The sequence below is a fragment of the Rhinolophus ferrumequinum genome, chromosome 8 (assembly GCF_004115265.2).
Source record: "Rhinolophus ferrumequinum isolate MPI-CBG mRhiFer1 chromosome 8, mRhiFer1_v1.p, whole genome shotgun sequence".
In the NCBI taxonomy this organism is placed as follows: Eukaryota; Metazoa; Chordata; class Mammalia; order Chiroptera; family Rhinolophidae; genus Rhinolophus; species Rhinolophus ferrumequinum.
Window position 1 is genome coordinate 65235349 of NC_046291.1, and position 20930 is coordinate 65256278.

At 45.0% G+C, this 20930-nt stretch overlaps 1 protein-coding gene across 8 annotated transcripts; it reads left to right on the forward strand.

The window, feature by feature from the left end:
- Window positions 1-977: 977 nt before the first annotated feature.
- NR4A2 (nuclear receptor subfamily 4 group A member 2) lies at window positions 978-19087 on the forward strand. Of its 8 annotated transcripts, none has more exons than XM_033112894.1 (9): window positions 1018-1111; window positions 2774-2857; window positions 12727-12850; window positions 13334-14199; window positions 15007-15136; window positions 15530-15693; window positions 16593-16795; window positions 17180-17358; window positions 17501-19023. In XM_033112894.1, exons 4-9 carry the CDS (start codon window positions 13336-13338, stop codon window positions 17755-17757), a joined length of 1797 nt encoding a protein of 598 aa, XP_032968785.1. In that variant the 5' UTR covers window positions 1018-1111; window positions 2774-2857; window positions 12727-12850; window positions 13334-13335; the 3' UTR covers window positions 17758-19023. The 8 variants fall into 8 exon arrangements, 7 of the variants coding, with proteins under 7 accessions (XP_032968786.1, XP_032968785.1, XP_032968783.1 ...); XM_033112899.1 differs by lacking the exons at window positions 1018-1111; window positions 2774-2857 and adding an exon at window positions 10822-11040 and having other exon boundaries at window positions 17180-17196; window positions 17301-17358; window positions 17501-17730; XM_033112895.1 differs by lacking the exon at window positions 2774-2857 and having other exon boundaries at window positions 978-1111.
- The last annotated feature ends 1843 nt before the right edge of the window (window positions 19088-20930 follow it).

Sequence of the window (20930 nt, forward strand, 5' to 3'; positions counted from 1 at the left end):
GTCCCCACAAAAACCTACACAAATAATTCAAGTGGAGTTTGAGGAAAGAAAGGATATGGTCCAGATATAGAACGGGATGTAGGAGGAACCCCATGAGATGCAAACACACGGATATACTTTAAAATATGCTAGATCAGGACATTTAAGATGCAAGTTTTTTGTTGTTTTGAATCGAGGATTTACTACCACACACACACACACACACACACACACACACACACACACACACACAGCCTATCCGTACTAGAATGGGTGTGGGAGAGCAGAGAAAAAGCTTCAAGTGTTCTAAATCAATCTGGGAGTAAGTACTTCGACCCCTTTTCTAAACTCGTGGCCAAGTTCCCTCCTGCCTCCCGTTCCCCCGCGTGGAAGTAATCCTCGTTAGGTGCCGACCCTCGGTTGTCCCACCAGGATGGGAGGATGCTGGCTCTGCTCGGTCTTTCCCGCTCGCTAGCGACTTCTCCGTGCGGGGCCTGGGGAGCACGGCGGGGAGGCTAGGGGGAGGCCGCCGGAGGGCGGAGGGAGGCTGGGGAGGTCGGCGGGCGGTTTTATTGTTTCCTACGCCCTCCTCCTCCCGCGCCTCGCCCCCGGCGTCACTGGAAAGCAGCCCGAGCCTCCCGGCGGCGGGTTATTTATAGAGAGGGCTGCGCGCGCGTCACGGAGCCCGGCCGGGCTGACGGGGCCGCTGACGCGCTTGGCCGCGGGGCCGAGTCCACGGGACTGCGCGCTGGGCGCCCTCGACAATGGGCTCCTGTGTGTGCAGCTGCCGCCGCCGCTGGGGGCTGGGGGAGGGGGGCGGGTGGCCGCTCCCCGACACCCCTCCCTCCCTCCTGCGACCCCCCGAATGGTGACCTGCCTTTTCTGCCCCAGGCCGGGACTGGACCCCGCCAGCTGCTCTTATTTATTCATTTATTTTTTATTTTATCAGTAAGTTCCCTTTGTCCCAGCCTCCGCTTGCACTTACCCCGTTTTCCCCATTCCCCCCTAACCCGGTGAGTGAGGGGGGTTAACCTGCCGGGGGCAACCACTTTTTGCGTCCCGGGGAGCGGGATCCACACAAGGCGCGCCCAGCGGGGGATGCGGTGACCGAGGGGCCGGGAGCGCCGGGCAGGTAACGTATCCTGGACCCAGAACGGGGCTTTGTTTGGAGTGGGGGAGGGTAGCTGGGCTGGGTGTGAACGCCCGACAATCCTTCCGGGACTCCAATCGCCGAACTCCTCCGTCCTTCTGGCCTGAGCGCAGGAAGCCAATGTGGGTGTGTAGCGCGAAGAGCGAAAGAGAAACTTCTGCGTGACTAGATGAGGCTCCTCCGGAAAGGCCAAGATGCTAGTGAACATCCCAACCCCCCCGCAGCCTCCAGCCGCCCCTCCCCCACCCACTCTCACCCATTGCTTCCCTCCGGTAGCCTGGGACTTTGGAGTCCTCCCCTCTCGCCGCCCCCCCCCCCCTGCGGAATTTGTTCCTTTACGCCCCCGTACTGCGGAAGGAGGGACTGGCAAGGATTTTAGGGACATCCTGGGATGCGGTGACCAGCTCTGAACCCTCCCCTTTCAGCTGCCGGGAGCTGGGAAAGCTTACTCTGGAGCTTCTCGCACGTGGCAGGCAGGCAGAGAACTTGCTCTGCCTTCTAGGAAATTGCAATCGATTTGTAACGCAGTTTCGCTAATTGGGAGTTCAAAATTAAACTTTAATAAAGCATTTGTGTCGTCTCGTCTAATTGTGAAAGCTTCCATCCGTCCTGGTAGATAGACTCTAAGTCTCAAGTTAATGGCGCTAAACTAGATTTCCCCCCCAAGTACAATTCCGTCAGCCGGCGTCGGCGCAGCTGGATTTCCGTAAAGTACAGATGTTGCTAATGGCAGCTTAAGCACGGATGGGCAGATAGCATACGGAATGCAACATGTTGCCATATGGTTCTTTTAGCCTTTCACCTCCAGGGATATCAATCACATATATTCTGGGAGGAACTTAATGGCTCTCTGAACGGCAAAATGAATTACCTGGTACAATTTATATCCCTTGACCTGATACGTTGTAACAACATGAAGATAGCATCTCACAGTTTCTGTGATATAAATTGAGCTACAGAGCCACATTTCAAATTCTACATCTATTTGTAGTTTGAGGGGATCTGTCAAATCATTCTGGTGTGAAATCTGTTTCTGTATTGCCTTCCCCCCTCCCACCTCTGGATGATACAAAGTTTATAAAGTTTAGCAAAACTGTTGTCTTGGAAATGGCCAATCAGACCACCAACTAGTAATCTATGAGGGTGTGAAGAAATGGAAAATATGATTCCCAGAGTTAGTTACTTAAGAGTTAGCAATTTTTAGGAACACCAGACTTTTAGAACCCAGAAAATTAAAGGACTCCTAGGAAAAATAGGTATTCTGCAGGTCCTTTCAATATAACTCCTAAATCCATTCATGAAACTTTTTGAAATTATGTTTAAAACAAAACCTCATTCTTAAACTTTGGAAAGTAACTTACAGAAAACAGTGCTTAGAAATATGAAATATGAGGAGGACCTCCTCAGCAAACCCTTTTCTATACACACCCCCACACATACAGTGTGTCTACATCAACTTGAATCATGTATGCGGTGGTACTGGTCATTTTTTTCCACCACCACCACTCCTCCCCCTCATGTCTGTGACAGCATACTGAGGTCATTGTTTAGATCCTAGTGAAATGATTCTGTAATATTCACAGGTCTTATTTTTAAATATCCTGGTGATTAACAATATGTTTAATTTATTGTCTCTAATTTCAGATTATAGACATGGTGTCTTTTACTGTATCCTTCCTTTTTCCTTCACTAATGCAGAGGCAACACTGAAAAACATGAAACTTAAGGGTAAAAAAAGTAAAATAACTCACTACAACATTTTTCCCTTTTACCTATTAAGAGATATCCGAAAGCTATAGACATGGTAACTTTTAAAAGATTGTGCTTCCAACAATATGTAAACCACATTAATTCATGTGAACTGATAGACTAGCAAAATACACAAAATAGACATAAACCGTCTAAAAAAGTATATATTCTCAGTCATATCAAGCTTCAGAAAGTTAACATTTTGAAAGTTTGTCATGTCCTTTCAGAATCATTTTGAAATTACAAGATGTTTCTCCTTTTGTAATGGTTGGTAATTTAGTAGGTTGGTGCAAAAGTAATTGCGGTATTTGCAATTATTTTTAACCTTTTAAACCGCAATTACTTTTGCACCAACCTAATACTTAGTTCTTGAGCAACAATTTTGATAATTATTATCAAATAATATAAGATCTTTAGTGTATAGCTGAAAATGTTATACAGAACAAATTAAGATATATCCGAGTTATGGCAACCTTTTCTGGGGGCTATTTTTGGAAATCTTTCAATGGCTGAGATTTTACTTCTCTCTGTAACATCAGCACTCAATGAATTTTAGCCTTGATCAGTAGTGATCTTCTCAATAATGACTCCATCTCCATGACTTCTGAATAGACAGTGACTGTGTGCTCCAATCAGCCACACAGAACTCACCTTATAAAGCTGTTATAGTCATGAGCAGATATTACAGCCTTTTGTTAGGCCTTATGATTGTTAATGTGTTCCTTCAAAAGCCAGGGCGAAGGTCCTGTTGTGCTTCATTTCAGAATTCAAGTCCATTAGTAAATAAAATCCTAACCAGCACTATTTGCTTTTTCTCAAGTTATAAGATTACATTTAGTTCATGAATAATTTCCGGCCCTTTTGTAGACATAAACTATGTGTATTTTTGGTATACATATATAGTAACAAAACCAAGATATGTATCTTGCATCTTGGCTTTTATTTTATTTGAAGATTTGATGGATTTCTATTGTTACTCTAAATGAGGTGGCTGTCTGAAAGGCGATCCCTATAGCTGGAAAATATTAGCATTATTATTGTCTATCAGGGAATCACTTTCTATTTTTTTGAGCTTTCAACTCCACCTCTCTCTTTCAATATTGCCCTTCCATGTTGCTAATCTGAGAATTAGTTTGGATATGAAAACTTTTGAAAATGTGTTTGTATTGGCCAAGAAGATTTTCACTAGTATTTCTGGTTGCCTGCTGGTGGTTTACTGCCTTTATCTTGAGCTGGTATGTTTGTTTTAACTGAAAAATGAAGAAATACTATTAGGACAAGGTATATCCCCCATGCTGTAAGTAATTTTAATTGTGATATAACCTTAGTTGCTTTCTTATGGTTTTTACTCATGAATATTTTAAAACATTTAAAATAGGGCAGATTTCTGCATTTCTCAAGGTGACATGGGACAAGTTATGGATAGGCATTAGGCCTTTAATAGAACTCTTCATTTAAATTAAAGGGTGTAGGGAGGAGAGCCAGCAGGAAGGAGTGTATAGCCCCACTGCACTGGCCCTGTTTGCTGTTTAGATTTAAACCCCACATTGCTGCATTGCAAACTTATTTCTCTCTTTTATAGCATTTCATTTTTTAAAGAATTTTTTTTAAAACTGTCAATCTGTAAATGTTTAACTAGTCAAGTAGGAAACAGTCTTTTCTTCTCAGCTATGTGCAGTTTTGTTTTTATCTTGGTTAGTGTGAGTGCCGTGTAAATACCACATACAAATTTGACCTTGTTTTCCTTACTTTGAAGATTGACAGGGGCTTCTTTAATTAACCTTGTTCTCTCTTTCATGTTCTGTATTCAGATATTGAAATACAGTATTTTTATACATTTATAAGATTGTGTTTGCATTTATTTAATTTATGCTTCTTTTTTTCAAAGCATGTTGCCTTGAATGTTTGTTCTACTTTTTTTTTTTCTTCACATCATTACTCTGGTACTGCTTGATGTAACTTGATTAGCTCCCTCCCCAGTCATGATTGGTAATTAAAATAGGCATTAAAATTAGTCACTTAGCAATTTTGCTGTTCAATTGGCAATTAAATTACTTAATTGCAATTAAAGTCCTAATTTTAATTGGCAAAATGATAGATGTAGATTTAAGATAATATGTATAAATACTTTAATAAGTGTCTATATAAGGATTACTTAATTACTGAACTTCAAGTTTATGCTGTTAACTTTAGAACTTTTAAGTGAGCAGTGAAATTTGTATTACATCTATTCAAAGGAAATGGTAATTAGATTTATTACTTATCACCACAAGGGTCCTTGCTATAAGTTACTTTTGTAGTGTTAAAATTGTAGGCTTGATAATTGCAGAATTATGATGAGAAAACAGGCATATATGTCTTTGTTGTAATATATAAATATCATATCTTTATTTTTTATTAAACTGAGAAGTTCCCGTCCACCAGTTTGTTTGAGGAAAGAATCATAAAGTAGTTGTTTTATCGTTAAAAATAAAACAACAACTAGCCAGCTAAGATACACATATAAAAACTATTGCAAAGTGTATATTTTTTTATCTACTTAAAGAAAATGCTATATAACACTGTAATGGTTACTAATGTTAATAGCTACTTTTAAAATTTCAAGTGTCCCAGATATTTTTTTTTAGCATATAGCAACTTATTTTTCACAATTTTAAAAATGCTTTTTAGGACTTCATACATTGTAATGACTCCCATGTTTATTGAAAGTAGCAATGAAATCTAAACCCAAAACTCGCTTAATCAAAAAGAATTGTTACAAAAGAAAATACTGGTAATTGCCAGGGTCTGAGAAGGGGGCAAAATGGAGAGTTATTGTTTAATGGCTATAGAGTTTCAGTTTTATAAGATGAGAGTTCTGGAGATGGATGGTGGTGATCGGTGCACAACAGTGTGAATGTATTTAACACCACTGAATTGTATACTTAAAAATGGTTAAGATGGTTAAATTTTATGTTATGTGTATTTTACCACAATAAAAAAGAAAATATTAAGTGCTTAATTTAAAAGCAAGTATGTAAGAGATGGTTTCTGATAGTCAAGCAGTAGAGAAAAAAGTGAAAGATTTTTATTATGCAAAATACTTTTTGAGTGGCATGAGGGTTTACCATATGTTCGGTTTTATAATTTTAATTTACAAGTAGATGCTTCTAGAGAAAAAGTCCAGCTTTCTTCTGCACATCTTTACACATTTCTAGAACTGAGTTCTGATTAGAAGGAAGAAAGAATTTTTAAAGTCTTTGTGTTGTGATTTTTTAGAGAAAAATGAGATGAATAAAAGCCACAACTACCCAAAATGTGAATATCAGCTAAGCAATTAACTTGTTCTCTAAGCATCCTATAAGAACAGAACAAATTATTGGTTGGTTAATTTTCTGTTAATGCAAATGAAATGGCAAAAGCAAAAAAACAAAAACACTCAATATAGAAAAAGGATTTTGTATTTTCAGAAACTGAGTTTTTTCAAAGTAAAAATGTTTTTCTTCTATGACTAAAGTAAAACTTCCTGCCAAATGGCAACGAATGCCATAAATGTCAGTTTGTCCAAATGTAACTTAAAATATATATCTCATTTTTATGTTTAAAGTACGTTCTATTAAGTAATTTTATTATGGAATGTCCTAAAGTTACCTTACCTCTTACTTCGTAACATGTATGTACTGTATATTCACTATATCTGAATTCTAAGGGCTACTCTGAGTTCATTTTGGGAGACTAGTGAAATAAATCCCTAAAGGCCCCTTTTCCATGCATTAAGATAGAAAATCCTATGGGATTACATCCATGTTTGCTTTTTAAATTATACCAAAAGCTCAATTTTATTAAGTATAATCTGCCTAGACATGTGCAAAATAAAATGCTTTGGTTTATATGTGAGTGTATGTATTCATTATATTGATTTTTTTATAAAAATATTTTTCCATACACGTGCCAATATGTTCTGCTATGATAAAAGATAATATAGTAGCATTACTTTCCTAAATGCTTTCCTGAGGTTATGGAATAGTAGTATATATTGACAGTAATAATAATTTTAAATTTATTTTAGTTGGTTTCAAAACAAGGAGTTACTTACAGATAGGGTCAATTTTTACTCTAATTTATTTTAAATTGTTAAGGAAATAAACCATCATTTTGGGGTAACTTTACACATTCATACATGGCAATAATTTAAAATTAGATTCTGAGTCCTCCAAAAACATTATTGTCATTTTAATTGAGTTATAAAATAGTTTATATTCAGGAATCTATTTATGTTCAAGAATCTTGAAGGCTTCCAGTCATATAAATACAGAATTTCAGTTTCTTTTAGCCTAAAGCATCATTTTAACATTTTCTAAAAGGTTGTTCAATTCTACATTTTGATTCCATTATGTGTGTAATTAAATGTCTATGCACAAAAGCATTCTCTTATGTACTAGCAAATACACCCACAGGAATCCTCTTCTAAACTATAATTTATTTAAACATGTAATCATAGGACTTTAAAACATGCTTTCATTTTTCCAAACTGTATGCCAGTTTGAACTGCTTGGTGATAAAATGAGAGATTTTATTACCATTTTGATTTTTTTCCCCTGTGACCTAACAGTAAGTGAAACATGAGCAGGAGGAAATAAAGAAAATCTAATGTGAACCTAATTCCATGTATTAAACTGTTTCCATTTCCCAGAAAAAAATAGAAGAGAATCAATGATTTGTAGTTATTTATGAATTCCACCACAATATGAATATTTGGGCCTGCAGCATGCTCTCCTCTGGCTTGGCCTAAGTAGTAAATAGCTGGTGTGTGTGTGTGGTGTGTGGTGTGGTGTGGTGTGGTGTGTGTGTGTGTGTGTGTGTGTGATCCTCCCGAACGTTGTGGAGTCGGGCCCCCTACTGACAGGATCTATCAATTACAGACATGGGCGGTTCTACTGAGATTTCGTTCCATCAGAATTTGGTGGGGAAACAAGAGTATGTAGTTTTGGCGTGGTCCGTCTTCACAGTTTCTGATGCCTGTGCTAGATCCTTATCACCTCGAACACACCCGAGTCCTACCAAAAACGCCAACCTAAGAAGTAGCTTGTCCAATAATTGGTTTAAGTGAGTTTTTCAGTCTTGCATCCGGTGTGTTTTCCTAAGAAGTAACTCTTCCTAGGAACTAGAATAGGACTTGGAAGAGACCAGAGAACTCTTTTACGGATTGTAGGATAGAAGGAAAAAGTTCACCTTTTCTCTTATTTTAATGTTATATTTAATCACTTCATTCCCAGTTAAAAATAATTATTATAATAAGCTGCTGTGGAAACTGCCTCTCCATCTTGAGTGCATTAAGACTTGAGCAAAGGCTCTGTTATCAAGAAACCAGTCTCTCGACAGGTTGCTGTTACAGAATATCACAGACATCACAGTATGTCTTCCTTGGAGCTCATTTTAAGTACTCCAGAACACTTTTCCACTCTCTGGGAGAAAATTCTCAAGTTGTCCTCAGATTCAACCCACGCTAAAAGCCAAGTGCTTTTTTGTTGTTTGTTTTTTTAATGGCATTAAGGGAGGGGGCAATGCGGAGGAAATGCATCTACTTAGATGTGCCTATTTGTGTATAGAGGGTAACAGTCACAACCTTAAAGTTCTCCTGGGCTCCGCTTTCCTAGGAATATATTAAAAAATAATAACTGCCACCCCAGCGTGGCTGCGCTTGAGTTTGCCTGAAAATAGCTACCGGGAGCCTGACCCTCCGCTGGGATCAAGGAAAGCTTCCCCTGGCCGAGGCCCGCTTGCTCCCTGGCGGAAGGGGAAGGGAACCCGGGAGGGCGCCACCGAGCTAGAGCTGCTTCTATTTTGGGCCCAGCCGAGCGGGTGCGTCAATGCCTGCGCCCCTGCGTCACCGCCACCCCCACCCCTTTCCTTCTCCCCTGCTCTCCAAACTCTCACTTTTTCCCTTTCGTTCGCGTGGAATCGCTTCTGCCCACGGGTCTCTGACGCTACCGAGCTCATGCTAATAAGCTATTCTTCGCCTTCCTCCCCTAACCTCCCTACTCACACAGCCTCACCCGCCACCACACACACACACACACACACACACACACACACACACACACACACACACACACACACACACACACACACACACACACACACACACACACACACACACACACACACTTCCTGGTCTTATTTTTTCTCGCGCCCGCTAGGGCACCGCCGAGCCGCGGCGGCGGTGGTAGCAGTAGCGGCAGTCGCAACATCTGGGGGAAACTTAAGGTGGTCACGTAGGTTTTCCCGAAATTGCTGTGCAGAAGAGCCTGCGGCTTCCCAGAGCGGTCGCAGGGCACATAATGGCTAAGCCTCTCCAGCCTCAGGGGAACAGGAGGAGGCGGGGAACCCGCAAAGGCGGAGGTGCAGATTAGAGCTGAGCAGCTCAGCAGCGCGGATAGTTCCATGGCGCTTTCGGCCCATACCAGGAATACCAGGATGGGGGAGGGGAGTTACAAAAGCGCCCCAGCAGCTTGGAAGCGCGCCCCGACGAGGGAGGCGGGGCGGCTGGAACCGTGCCTGCAGAGAGGGAAGACGCCCCCGAACCCTCCCTCCCTCCCCTCATCCCTGCCTCTTTCAGCCCCGCGGGAGAAGCCCTCAAAGGCCCGCCCAGCTACGGCCGAGGGACCCGCAAGGGGGTTCGCTCCTTGGAGAAGCGTCGTTTTCTTTGCTAGAGAGCGCCTTGCGCCCTCAGCGTGGCGGGTGGATTGACTTGCTAAACGGAGTTGGCGGCGACTCGGAAGGCTGTGGGGGTGCGACACGCTCCCACAGCCTGCCAAGGCCCCTCTACTGGGAGAGCTTAGCGGAGCTATTCTATCTACCCTCTCTTCCCATGTTTTCTCTTTCCCTTTTGGCTCGCAGGTGGAAACCGTGAGAGCCCTTGTGCTTTAGAGGAGGGTCGATTTATTTACCTTAAACTTGTGGAAGGGTTGGAGTTGGAGGGCATCGAGGAGTGTCTAAAGTATTAGAGTTGGCAAAAGGTGAGATTGGAGCATCTTTCTGCAGAAGGCGCACCTGTTGCCCGCTGCTCGGCTGCATTGTGTGCAAAATTGAAAGTGGACGACGCCTTACTCTGACTTTTGGGGTCCCTGAAGGGCTGGATCACTGCCTACCCCCTCCCTTCCCCTCTACTCTTTTTCCCACGCACACGTCCTCATTCGCACGTGGGCACTGAAAGGAAAGAAAGGAACAGAAATAGCCCCTACCTAGTCCCTTCCACCTTTGACTCCGAGAGAGAGAGAGAGAGAGAGAGAGAGAGAGAGAGAGAGAGAGAGAGAGAGAGAGAGAGAGAGAGAGATGCCAGAGGAGGAGGCGGCCAGGGACAGGAAAAGGGAGAAGAGGAAGATGCACCGGGCTAGGGAAATCCCATCCCAAATGCCTGAGCCCTCTGAGCGTCTCGTGTCATCGGACATGTGTACGCGATTCCACTAATGGTGGTGACAATTGTGGGTGGGTGAGGTTAGGGCGCTGCCAGGCGCACCCCATCCCATGCGATTCCAGGTGCTGGTTACCTGGCTCACGCCAGGGTTCCCTTCCGCCCGGCTTTTGTTGCACCCTCCCCCACGTGTGAGCGGCGGGGCGGCAAAGGTGGCGCACGGGTTTAGGGAGGTGGGTGAGATGTTGCGCCTCTGTGGGCTGCGCGGACCTGAGTGGAGAGGTCACACCTCTTTCGGAAAAAAAAAAAGTGAGAGAAAAGAAAAAGAAAAACCAAGCTAGCTACCAAGGTGAACCCAGAGCGGTTCCCACCTTAAAATCAGCCCTGCTCGTGACGTCAGGTCGGAAATATACCAAAGCGAGCGCCGGCCAGGAGTCTGGGGAGAGCCGCGGCGCGGCGATTGGGCGACGGGCTGCTGACGCGCGCTGACGCGCGGAGACTTTAGGTGCATGTTGGCAGCGGCAGTGCGAGCCACATAAACAAAGGCACATTGGCGGCCAGGGCCAGTCCGCCCGGCGGCTAGCGCAAGGCTCCGCGGTCCCGCACGCCAGCCCAGCTGGCCGCCTTCCCCTGCTCCCTCCCAGCTCTAAGCGTCTCGGGTCCCTTCGCCCCTGTCGCCCACCCCTCCCCGACCCTGCACCCGGACTCCCAGAGGGAACTACACTTCGGCGGAGTTGAATGAATGAAGAGAGACGCGGTGAACTCCTAAGTGAGTAGTGCAGCCTGTGCAGTCGCGTTCTTTTTTTATCCTTGTTTTGCACGTCTCTTCTTTCCATATGTGTGGTACACGTTCTCTGGAAGTGGGCGCCAGAGGCGCGGAGCGCGAGTGGGGCCGGAGAATGGGAAGTAGGTGCTCGCAGCTACGGAGGGCATTTTCCGTATCCTAGCTGTGGCGGTAGCGGAGAGTTGGCTCCCAACATAGGCTTCCACGCTCCTCATTGGTGGACGTGGAAAGGAGACTTGCATAGTTCGGGGAGCTGCGGACCTGCCCGCGGAAATGTGCGCAAAGTTTGCTCTTAGTGCGGAATTGATTGTGGCCTTTGGATACAGGGACTCCAAGTCCTGAGTGAGAGGGGCCTGAACGCTGCCCACAAAGTAAGAGGGAGAGAGAAAGTTCTTTACGTGTTGCTTGGGAACTGTGTCACCGCGACTGGCCAGCGTGCCAGCGTTTCCTGGCTATTGTTGAGTAAGGGGGGAGCGGGGCGTAGAGTGTCCTGTTACTAAGTTGCCTGAAATTTCTGGGTTTGACTTATGCCGCGCTTGTGTATGTGAATATGTCGGAGAGAAACAGAGAATATGTAAAGACTTCAGTTATGAAGCTGTGAAGTTACCAGGGGGTTAATATCTAGCACAGGCATATCTCTCAAGGGCTGGGAGAGGGGGGGAGGGGCGCGGTCAAGTGTCTTCTTTCTTTCTACTTTTTCTGGTTAACCTCCCTCCCCCATGAAGAAAGATTCTGGAGGGGGGCATAAGGAGAACAGAAGGAGTGGATGTTTGGCTTTCTTTTTCACTAGTAGTAAGATTGTCTATGCTTTAGAATGCCTTCCAAGTGCGAACATCTGAAAATTACTAAGATACAAGAATGCCTTGTTCCAGCAAGCAGGCAGACTGTGGAAGGCTGTATAGGGAAGGTGTTCAGCTTGCTATGGTTGGAAGCGCTTCTAACTTTGGTGCCAACACTAGATAAGCAGCATTGCCCACCCTCTGCAATTGACCTAAGATGCTCCTGGAAAAGTAGGGTTCTATGTTCCCACCCTTTGGCCATTAAAGATGTTGAAAGATAAGCTTCCTGGAGAAGTGAATGCCAGTTCACCTGTATCCCTAATCCTAGTGCCCTGTCAAAAGCACTTAGGCAAGCCAGCCGCTTCCAATCAGATTGCCTTCGGGGCTGCCCAGGCCTTGCTAACATTTTGGAACTCGTGTGGAGGGGAAAATTTTATATTCTTGACTTCTACTTTCTTCCCTTCTCCCCAAAGAAAAACCAATTTCACCAAAGAAAAAAAAATTGAGTAGGTTCCAATGCTATATTTTATTAAACTCTAGTTTCTTCTTATTCGGATCTGAATTAAACTAAAATGGAAATGACACTCCTCTTCCACCACCCCCAAACACCCTAGCAAAGGGGCTAATTTATTACATAATAAGTATTAAGTACATGGAATACCTTTGCTCCTTCAGAATTCTCTCTCTGAAAGATTTACATAGGGCAATGGGTGGCATTTTCTGTTGTTTCCCCGTCACCTCTTTTACACATTCATTTCAACTGCCAAGTTTGGTGAAGGCTGCACACAAATTTCCAATGAAACAATCACAGAAGGCATAGAAGGGCCTGCCTGGTGAGTCCACATATGCCTGGCGGAAAATCACCCTGAAGCTTTCTGTGTCTGTATTTCAGGAAGGAGATCTGACAGGCTGGAGTTCCCACTGCTTTTCTAAAAATCTTGGAAACTTTGTCCTTCATTGAATTACGACACTGTCCACCTTTAATTTCCTCGAAAACGCCAGTAACTCGGCTGAAGGTTAGTGCAACTTGGTTTCTTTCTTTCCCTCCCGGGAGTTCCCCAAGTATCAAGACACAGGGCTACACGATCTTCCTCAACAAACCCTGTAACTTAAGGTTTTCCCCGACCCATTGCCTTTTGGAACAACTTTCTCGTTGGGCAATTCAACTTCATTTCTAGAATGAGCTTGCTGAACCCGTGCTTCAGACGAAAGGTTCATTTTAGCGGGATTGTCCATAAAAGGGGGTGAAGGGGGAGGCATTTGGAAATATGCGGGAATGGAGACCCTCAGTAGTTTTCTAGCTCTGGGTCTTTATTTGATCAGCCTTTCCATGCCCTGCACTGTTTTGCTCCGCAGCATTCGCTCGCCACCCTTCCTCTCGCGCCCCTACATGCTCTCTGATCGCCGCAAGCTGCTGGTGTAGCTCCAGGTGTGCCCGAGCCCGGGAGAAAGTGTTCAGTTGACCAGGCTGAGTGTATATTACCCTGTTTCATTTCCAGCCATGCCTTGTGTTCAGGCGCAGTATGGGTCCTCGCCTCAAGGAGCCAGCCCCGCTTCTCAGAACTACAGTTACCACTCTTCGGGAGAATACAGCTCCGATTTCTTAACTCCAGAGTTTGTCAAGTTTAGCATGGACCTCACCAACACTGAAATCACTGCCACCACTTCTCTCCCCAGCTTCAGTACCTTTATGGACAACTACAGCACAGGCTACGACGTCAAGCCACCTTGCTTGTACCAAATGCCCCTGTCCGGACAGCAGTCCTCCATTAAGGTAGAAGACATTCAGATGCACAACTACCAGCAACACAGCCACCTGCCCCCCCAGTCCGAGGAGATGATGCCGCACTCCGGGTCGGTTTACTACAAGCCCTCCTCGCCCCCGACGCCCACCACCCCGGGCTTCCAGGTGCAGCACGGCCCCATGTGGGACGACCCAGGCTCCCTCCACAACTTCCACCAGAACTACGTGGCCACTACGCACATGATCGAGCAGAGGAAAACGCCGGTCTCCCGACTCTCCCTCTTCTCCTTTAAGCAGTCGCCCCCTGGCACCCCGGTGTCTAGCTGCCAGATGCGCTTCGACGGGCCCCTGCATGTTCCCATGAACCCGGAGCCGGCGGGTAGCCACCACGTGGTGGACGGGCAGACCTTCGCTGTGCCCAACCCCATCCGAAAGCCCGCGTCCATGGGCTTCCCTGGCCTGCAGATCGGCCACGCGTCGCAGCTGCTCGACACGCAGGTGCCCTCACCGCCGTCGCGGGGCTCTCCCTCTAACGAGGGGTTATGCGCCGTGTGCGGGGACAACGCGGCCTGCCAACACTACGGCGTTCGCACCTGTGAGGGCTGCAAAGGTTTCTTTAAGGTGAGCAAGGACAGGGGCAGAGGAGACAGGTAGGGGCCCCCTAGTGTCCGGAGCCTCAGCGAGCGCGCTCTGCCTGGGTCCAAACAGTCCAGCCCCAGCTGGTTCCCGACTGTCCAACTCCCGGGGTCCGCACAGTTTGCCCTGCAGCCACCCACAGGCTGAGGTGGGGGCATCCGGGTGCCTGATAAAGGGAAGTAGGAAGACTGGGAGACTCGGGGTCGCATCCCCCGCACGTAGCCGACCCGGCAGGCCTCCGCCCCAAGTTGCTGCGGCGGGAGTTGGAAAAGGGTCATTTGCATGTGCTCGGAGCTGTCTTCTCTGCTCAGATTGAAATTGGTTAGGACAGAGAACCGTGTCTGAGCTAACCAAGTGGAACAGAATTCCCTATGGTCAAATTAAGTGATCTCTTTATTTCTCCATCCTGATTGAATAATCTTATCATTTTAAATAGAGAAGGTCTCCAAGGAATGTAAATAATATGAATGCCCACGGATTTGTATTTACTGAGCGTTTCCTTCTCCTTCTCTTGGCATATAAAACACAGCAAGGAGCGGCAAGGTTAGCTCAAATGTTAACGCTATCAATTTTCTTCTGTAACATGCCCTGGGGTTGGGGGCGGGGTGGGGGGAGGAAAAAGAAAAAGAGAAGGAAGAGGAAAAGGAAAAAAAATAAAAGGAGTTGTGTGTATGTGTTTGTTTGTGGGGAGGGAGTGTAGACCTCAGCCTTTAGAAATTGTCTCTGGATTCCCTGGGTTGCTGGATTTTAAAGAGAAAAATAATTTTAGGCCTCTATTGTCTCCTTTTGCAGCGCACGGTGCAAAAAAACGCAAAATATGTATGTTTAGCAAATAAAAACTGCCCAGTGGACAAGCGGCGCCGGAATCGCTGTCAGTACTGCCGATTTCAGAAGTGCCTGGCTGTTGGGATGGTCAAAGAAGGTAGGTTCCTGCAAGCAGCCGACCCCTCAGCCTGTGCCCTGTGAAACCGCGGTTCCTACCCCAACCCTACTTTCCACTATCAGAGCCGGAGGTTTCCCGGTTCCCCCAATCCATGTCCGGCCTCCACGACCCAGCAGCTAGCTGCCTGCTTGCCCAGCCAGCACTGGAGAAAGCCGCCAGGCTCTTCTCCTCTTTAACTATACGACCCATCTGAAAAAAGACATAAAACAACCCCGCATTTTTTATGCTTCTCGACAGTAAAGGTTTTACAAGCAGTGGGCCCTGCGCCGCCGGGCCGGGCGCCCCGCGGCTGCGGCCTTCCCCCGGGAGGGGCTGCGGTAGCAGCTGGGTCCCGCTTGCAAAAGCGGTGCTCACCCGGCTCTTTCTTTGCAGTGGTTCGCACGGACAGTTTAAAAGGCCGGAGAGGTCGTTTACCCTCGAAACCGAAGAGCCCACAGGAGCCCTCTCCCCCCTCGCCCCCGGTGAGTCTGATCAGTGCCCTCGTCAGGGCCCATGTCGACTCCAACCCGGCTATGACCAGCCTGGACTATTCCAGGGTAAGAAGCTGGCGGGGGTATCATGTGGACAAACCCACGGATGGGCAGGACCCCCCTCCCCACACCCATCAGTAACCCCCAGACTCAAGGGATAAAGGAGACAAGCAAGGCTGTGGTTTCACTGGGCAGAGCCACAGGAGACAGACCGACACTCAAACTCTGTTGCTGGGGGTATGGACATGAAGACAGGGCAGAGGAAGGAAGAGAAGAAATTAGGCCACAGGGGTCAAAATCCCTGCGAGCCCCCTTCCCACTGCCACCGTACACACACACATACTCACACACTAATGCCTCTGATGCCCAAACCAGAGGTGGTGCAAAAGGCCCCCCCCTTGGATTTTATCCCTAATCTTACACTGAGACGCTTTAATCCTCATCCTGTCTGGCACTGTCAGGGTGGGGGCTTGCGTGGGGGTCTGGGAAGGGGAAGAGAGAGGGTGTGAGGAATGGCAGTGGGGTGGAGGATCAAGTAGAGTTCTCTTTTACCCCAGCTGTGAGAAATGTGTGGGCTTTAATTGGAAGTATGTCAGGCAAACCTAGAAGTCACTGCAATTTTATTAAGATTTGCAAAGGGCGTCTCTGCTCAGAGACCCACTCTGGGACTGGCATGAATACTAACGTGTCAATTGTTTTGTGGAGATAAGAATGAACGTTTCCCAGGGCTGGATGACACTGTATTTAGTCTGTATGGAAATGGTAATTTACATATTTAAAGCAGCGACCTCATAGCACCATCCCTAATTGAATTAATTGCCCCAGAACATCTAATTTCCGTACTGGTCAGAGAGAGATTTAATTGTTATAAAAACCTGGCTCCCCTACTAGAATTGGGGTTAGCAATTTCACGGGTTATATATTTTAGAGAACCTCATTAAGTGCTTTTAAAAATGAAATTCCAGTTCCAGGCGAACCCTGACTATCAGATGAGTGGAGATGACACCCAGCATATCCAGCAATTCTATGATCTTCTGACTGGCTCCATGGAGATCATCAGGGGCTGGGCCGAGAAGATACCTGGTTTCGCTGACCTGCCCAAAGCCGACCAGGACCTTCTTTTTGAATCGGCTTTCTTAGAACTGTTTGTGCTGCGATTAGCATACAGGTAACTGAAGAGGCAATCAGGGAGGCTGGGAAAGGAGGAAGGGAGGAATCAACAAAAGAAAAGAAAGAGAAAAAAGGAAACAAAGGGGAGGAGGAAGAGAACAGAATAGGAAATGAAAGAGGTTAAAATTAGGGAAAGGAGAGTAGACCAAAGGAAGAGAAGGGAAGGAGTGAGCCCAGAAGTCTTGGATGAATGGAATGGAGGTGGGGTAGGGGGCGTTCTTGATATGAAATTAAACCCATTCAAGGTCCACTGGTCTACATTTTATTAACTCTTCGGTAATTAGGTGCCTCTTAAATCCCTCATTTATTGCTCTTCAAGTAATTAGTTGTTTAGCTTTCTCTCTCTCTTTTTCTCCCTCTCTCTCTTTGGTATTAATTGCAGGTCCAACCCAGTGGAGGGTAAACTCATCTTTTGCAATGGGGTGGTCTTGCACAGGTTGCAATGCGTTCGTGGCTTTGGGGAATGGATTGATTCCATTGTTGAATTCTCCTCCAACTTGCAGAATATGAACATCGACATATCTGCCTTCTCCTGCATTGCTGCCCTGGCTATGGTCACAGGTCAGTACCACAGGTGCAGGGCACTTCTCCAGAACTGCCCAGCAAGATTGTCCCGGTTTTCCCTTGCCATCGATCCTCCTTGGTCTTGTCAGCTAGCTAACTGCCTCTGTATTCCTCTTTTGTTTCTGATTGTTTTCTGCAGAGAGACACGGGCTCAAGGAACCCAAGAGAGTGGAAGAACTGCAAAACAAGATTGTAAATTGTCTCAAAGACCACGTGACTTTCAATAATGGGGGGTTGAACCGCCCCAACTATTTGTCCAAACTGTTGGGGAAGCTCCCAGAACTCCGTACCCTTTGCACACAGGGGCTACAGCGCATTTTCTACCTGAAACTGGAAGATTTGGTACCACCGCCAGCAATAATTGACAAACTTTTTTTGGACACTTTACCTTTCTAAGATCTCCTCCCATGCACTTCAAAGGAACTGGAAAGAAACCTAAAACTATCCAAAGGGGGCAAGTCACAAGGGCAGAGATATCCCCCTGAGCTGCTTCAGCTCTAGCTGGCCCCCACCCCTTCGATAAACCCCCTAGCCCCTTGATTCCTAAAGAAAAACAAAACAAAACAAAACAAAACAAAACAAAAAAACTGTTGTTATTTCCTAACCTGCAGGCAGAACCTGAAAGGGCATTTTGGCTCGGGGGATCCTGGATTTAGAACACGGACTACACACAATACAGTGGTATAAACTTTTTATTATCAGTTTAAAAATCAGTTTAATATTCAGAAGAAAGATTCCTAATGTATGGGAAATGTTTGGCCACGTTTGGTTGTTGCAGTTAAGACAAATATAACACACACACACACACACACACACACAAACACGCACATATACATTGTAAGGGAACCCACAAGTATTGCCCTTTAAAAGACTTCAAAGTTTTCTGCTGTAAAGAAAGCTGTAATATATAGTAAAACTAAATGTTGCGTGGGTGGCATGAGTTGAAGAAGGCAAAGGCTTGTAAATTTACCCAATGCAGTTTGGCTTTTAAAATTATTTTGTGCCTATTTATGAATAAATATTACAAATTCTAAAAGATAAGTGTGTTTGCAAAAAAAAGTAATAATAATAACTACACAATAAAGGGACCAGCATGTTGATTCTAGGCTGAAAATGTTATAGGCACTTGCTACTTCAGTAATGTCTATATTATATAAATAGTATTTCAGACACTATGTAGTCTGTTAGATTTTATAAAGATTGGTAGTTATCTGAGCTTAAACATTTTCTCAATTGTAATATAGGTGGGCACAAGTATTACACATCAGAAAATCCTGACAAAAGGGACACATAGTGTTTGTAACACCGTCCAACATTCCTTGTTTGTAAGTGTTGTATGTACCGTTGATGTTGATAAAAGAAAGTTTATATCTTGATTATTTTGTTGTCTAAAGCTAAACAAAACTTGCATGCAGCAGCTTTTGACTGTTTCCAGAGTGCTTATAATATACATAACTCCCTGGAAATTACTGAGCACTTTGAATTTTTTTAATGTCTAAAATTGTCAGTTAATATATTATTTTATGTTTGAGTAAGAATTTTAATATTGCCATATTCTGTAGTATTTTTCTTTGTATATTTCCAGTATGGCACATGATATGAGTCACTGCCTTTTTTTCTATGGTGTATGACAGTTAGAGACGCTGATTTTTTTTTTCTGATAAATTCTTTCTTTGAGAAAGACAATTTTAATGTTTACAACAATAAACTATGTAAATAAACAGAATTTTGTCTTCTTTCTGGGTCAGGAAAAAATGATGACTAAACAGCAATAGACAGAGATGATGATGGATTTGGGAAAAGTCACTCATTCAACGTCCGAATTTCAAACTGACTGCCCAGCTCTATTTTGACAAAAGGAACTGGGAAATTGAACTAATTTACAGAGAATTCAGTACAATGTTTTTTCTTAACCAGAATTTTCCAGTGTAGCAACCTACATTTATCATAATCATTTGAAAATATCTTGACTTTTCTGTTAACTTTGCTAGTAAGTGCTGCTTTCAGAAGAGAAATTCAGGAGACTAAAAGCTTTTGAACTTTTGCAAGGTCCAAAGTCCTATCAATTTTTTGTCTTGCCTAATATTTAGGAAGCACCTTTTCAGGACTCAGGAAGTCTACAGGACTGTGAAGTGTGTTGTACTTAATCTCAGAATTTTCCAATTCCTTTACTTAATACTGTTGTAAAGGGCCTTGAAGAAAGGCCCAAGCTTTTCAGGCCCTTTGGGCCTTGAGTCGGTGCTCTTTGGTATGGAGCAGAACTCAGTCGCATTTCTTACAACTTTTTTCTTCCTTTGGTGGATAGTGATGAGGTTCAATTTGTAGTTTTAGAATAATATTTTGCTTTAAAAGTTCCTCAGATAAACAGTAAAATATCCATTTGTCAGGTCCTGGATCTGGTATAAATAAGTGATACTACAGCTTCTAGGATTCCACCCAGCACCAACTTTTAGCAAGAAAGTTAACATGATGCTGTAGAAGCCGCTTAAGGTCTGAGCTGCGGCGCAGCGCCCTGGTACTTGGGCGGTGGAGGTCCAGTGAGTTTCGCCTTAGAACAGCTATGAATTCACAGGGAGCGGAATATGGGGACCGTCTTCTTCGCTGACCCTGGTGAATTACCGACCGCCTCCCGTCACTGAAATTTACAGTGTTATTGTTTTTAAAATGCAGAGTTAGAACAGTAAATTGCCATGAGAGTTCTGGGGTTCTTTTTACTTTGCCTTTCCCCCCTCATTTAAAAAAGGCATGTTTTGCGAATCCGGGGGAAAAAGAGAGGATGCGTTTCTCTGCAGGTAACCTTGAGGGGTGAACGTGAGTGGCTATAAAAAACGATTAAATAATAAGCGCAATGATCAATGCCCTGGCTTTTTCGAAAAGATGAGGCTTGCCTTTTTTATTTTCACAACTTCTGCCCAACCAAAGCTGCACACTAATAAGCAGAGAGAAAGAGAAAGCTCTTTAGAAATGCTGGAAGTCTGCAAAGCCGTCAGCTCTCGTCTCCCAGGTGTCTGCAGCCCCGAGACAATTACATTCCAACTCAGAATCCCCGAGAGTTGAACCCAGAAACGAACTCTGTTACGGGTTCTCCCTTAAGGAAGCTGTAGCTCATCACCCGAGGCCAATGGGGTGTCCGGGAGTGCGCCTCCCGAGAATTTGGGGTGAAAGGAGGGAGGGATGCCCAGGTGCAGACTGCACCGCCTTCACGTACATTCAATTGTAATACCTAAGTTGCAAAGTGGTTAGTGCTCTTTCTGCTTCACAGTTACCGAGTCGCTTTCCAACTCCCAACTGCTCATCCCGGTTGTGAAGGAAAAGAACCTCGCACGCATCTCTCTGGATCTTCCGAGATCCGCGCAGCTGAGGACTTTTCCTGTCCTAGTCTTTCTACGAACAAAACCCAGGAAAAGCAACAGACACGCTGTATTGCAAAAGCCAGACGTTGTATGGAACTTCTTCAGAAAGAGATTAAAACTTTATAATGGGGGCTTTATATCTCACTCCTCTTCCCAAGTCCTCTTGAGAATTTCATTTAATATGTATCGTTCCAGCCTTTGAAAATACATAATCAT

What these genes read in the sequence shown, in the direction of transcription:
- NR4A2 (XM_033112895.1), top strand. Translation starts at nt 13,336, where the DNA reads ATGCCTTGTGTTCAGGCGCAGTATGGGTCCTCGCCTCAAGGAGCCAGC. An exon ending in GCTGCAAAGGTTTCTTTAAG is followed by an intron (nt 14,200 to 15,006) that starts GTGAGCAAGGAC and finishes CTCCTTTTGCAG; the next exon opens with CGCACGGTGCAAAAAAACGC. An exon ending in GTGCTGCGATTAGCATACAG is followed by an intron (nt 16,796 to 17,179) that starts GTAACTGAAGAG and finishes TATTAATTGCAG; the next exon opens with GTCCAACCCAGTGGAGGGTA.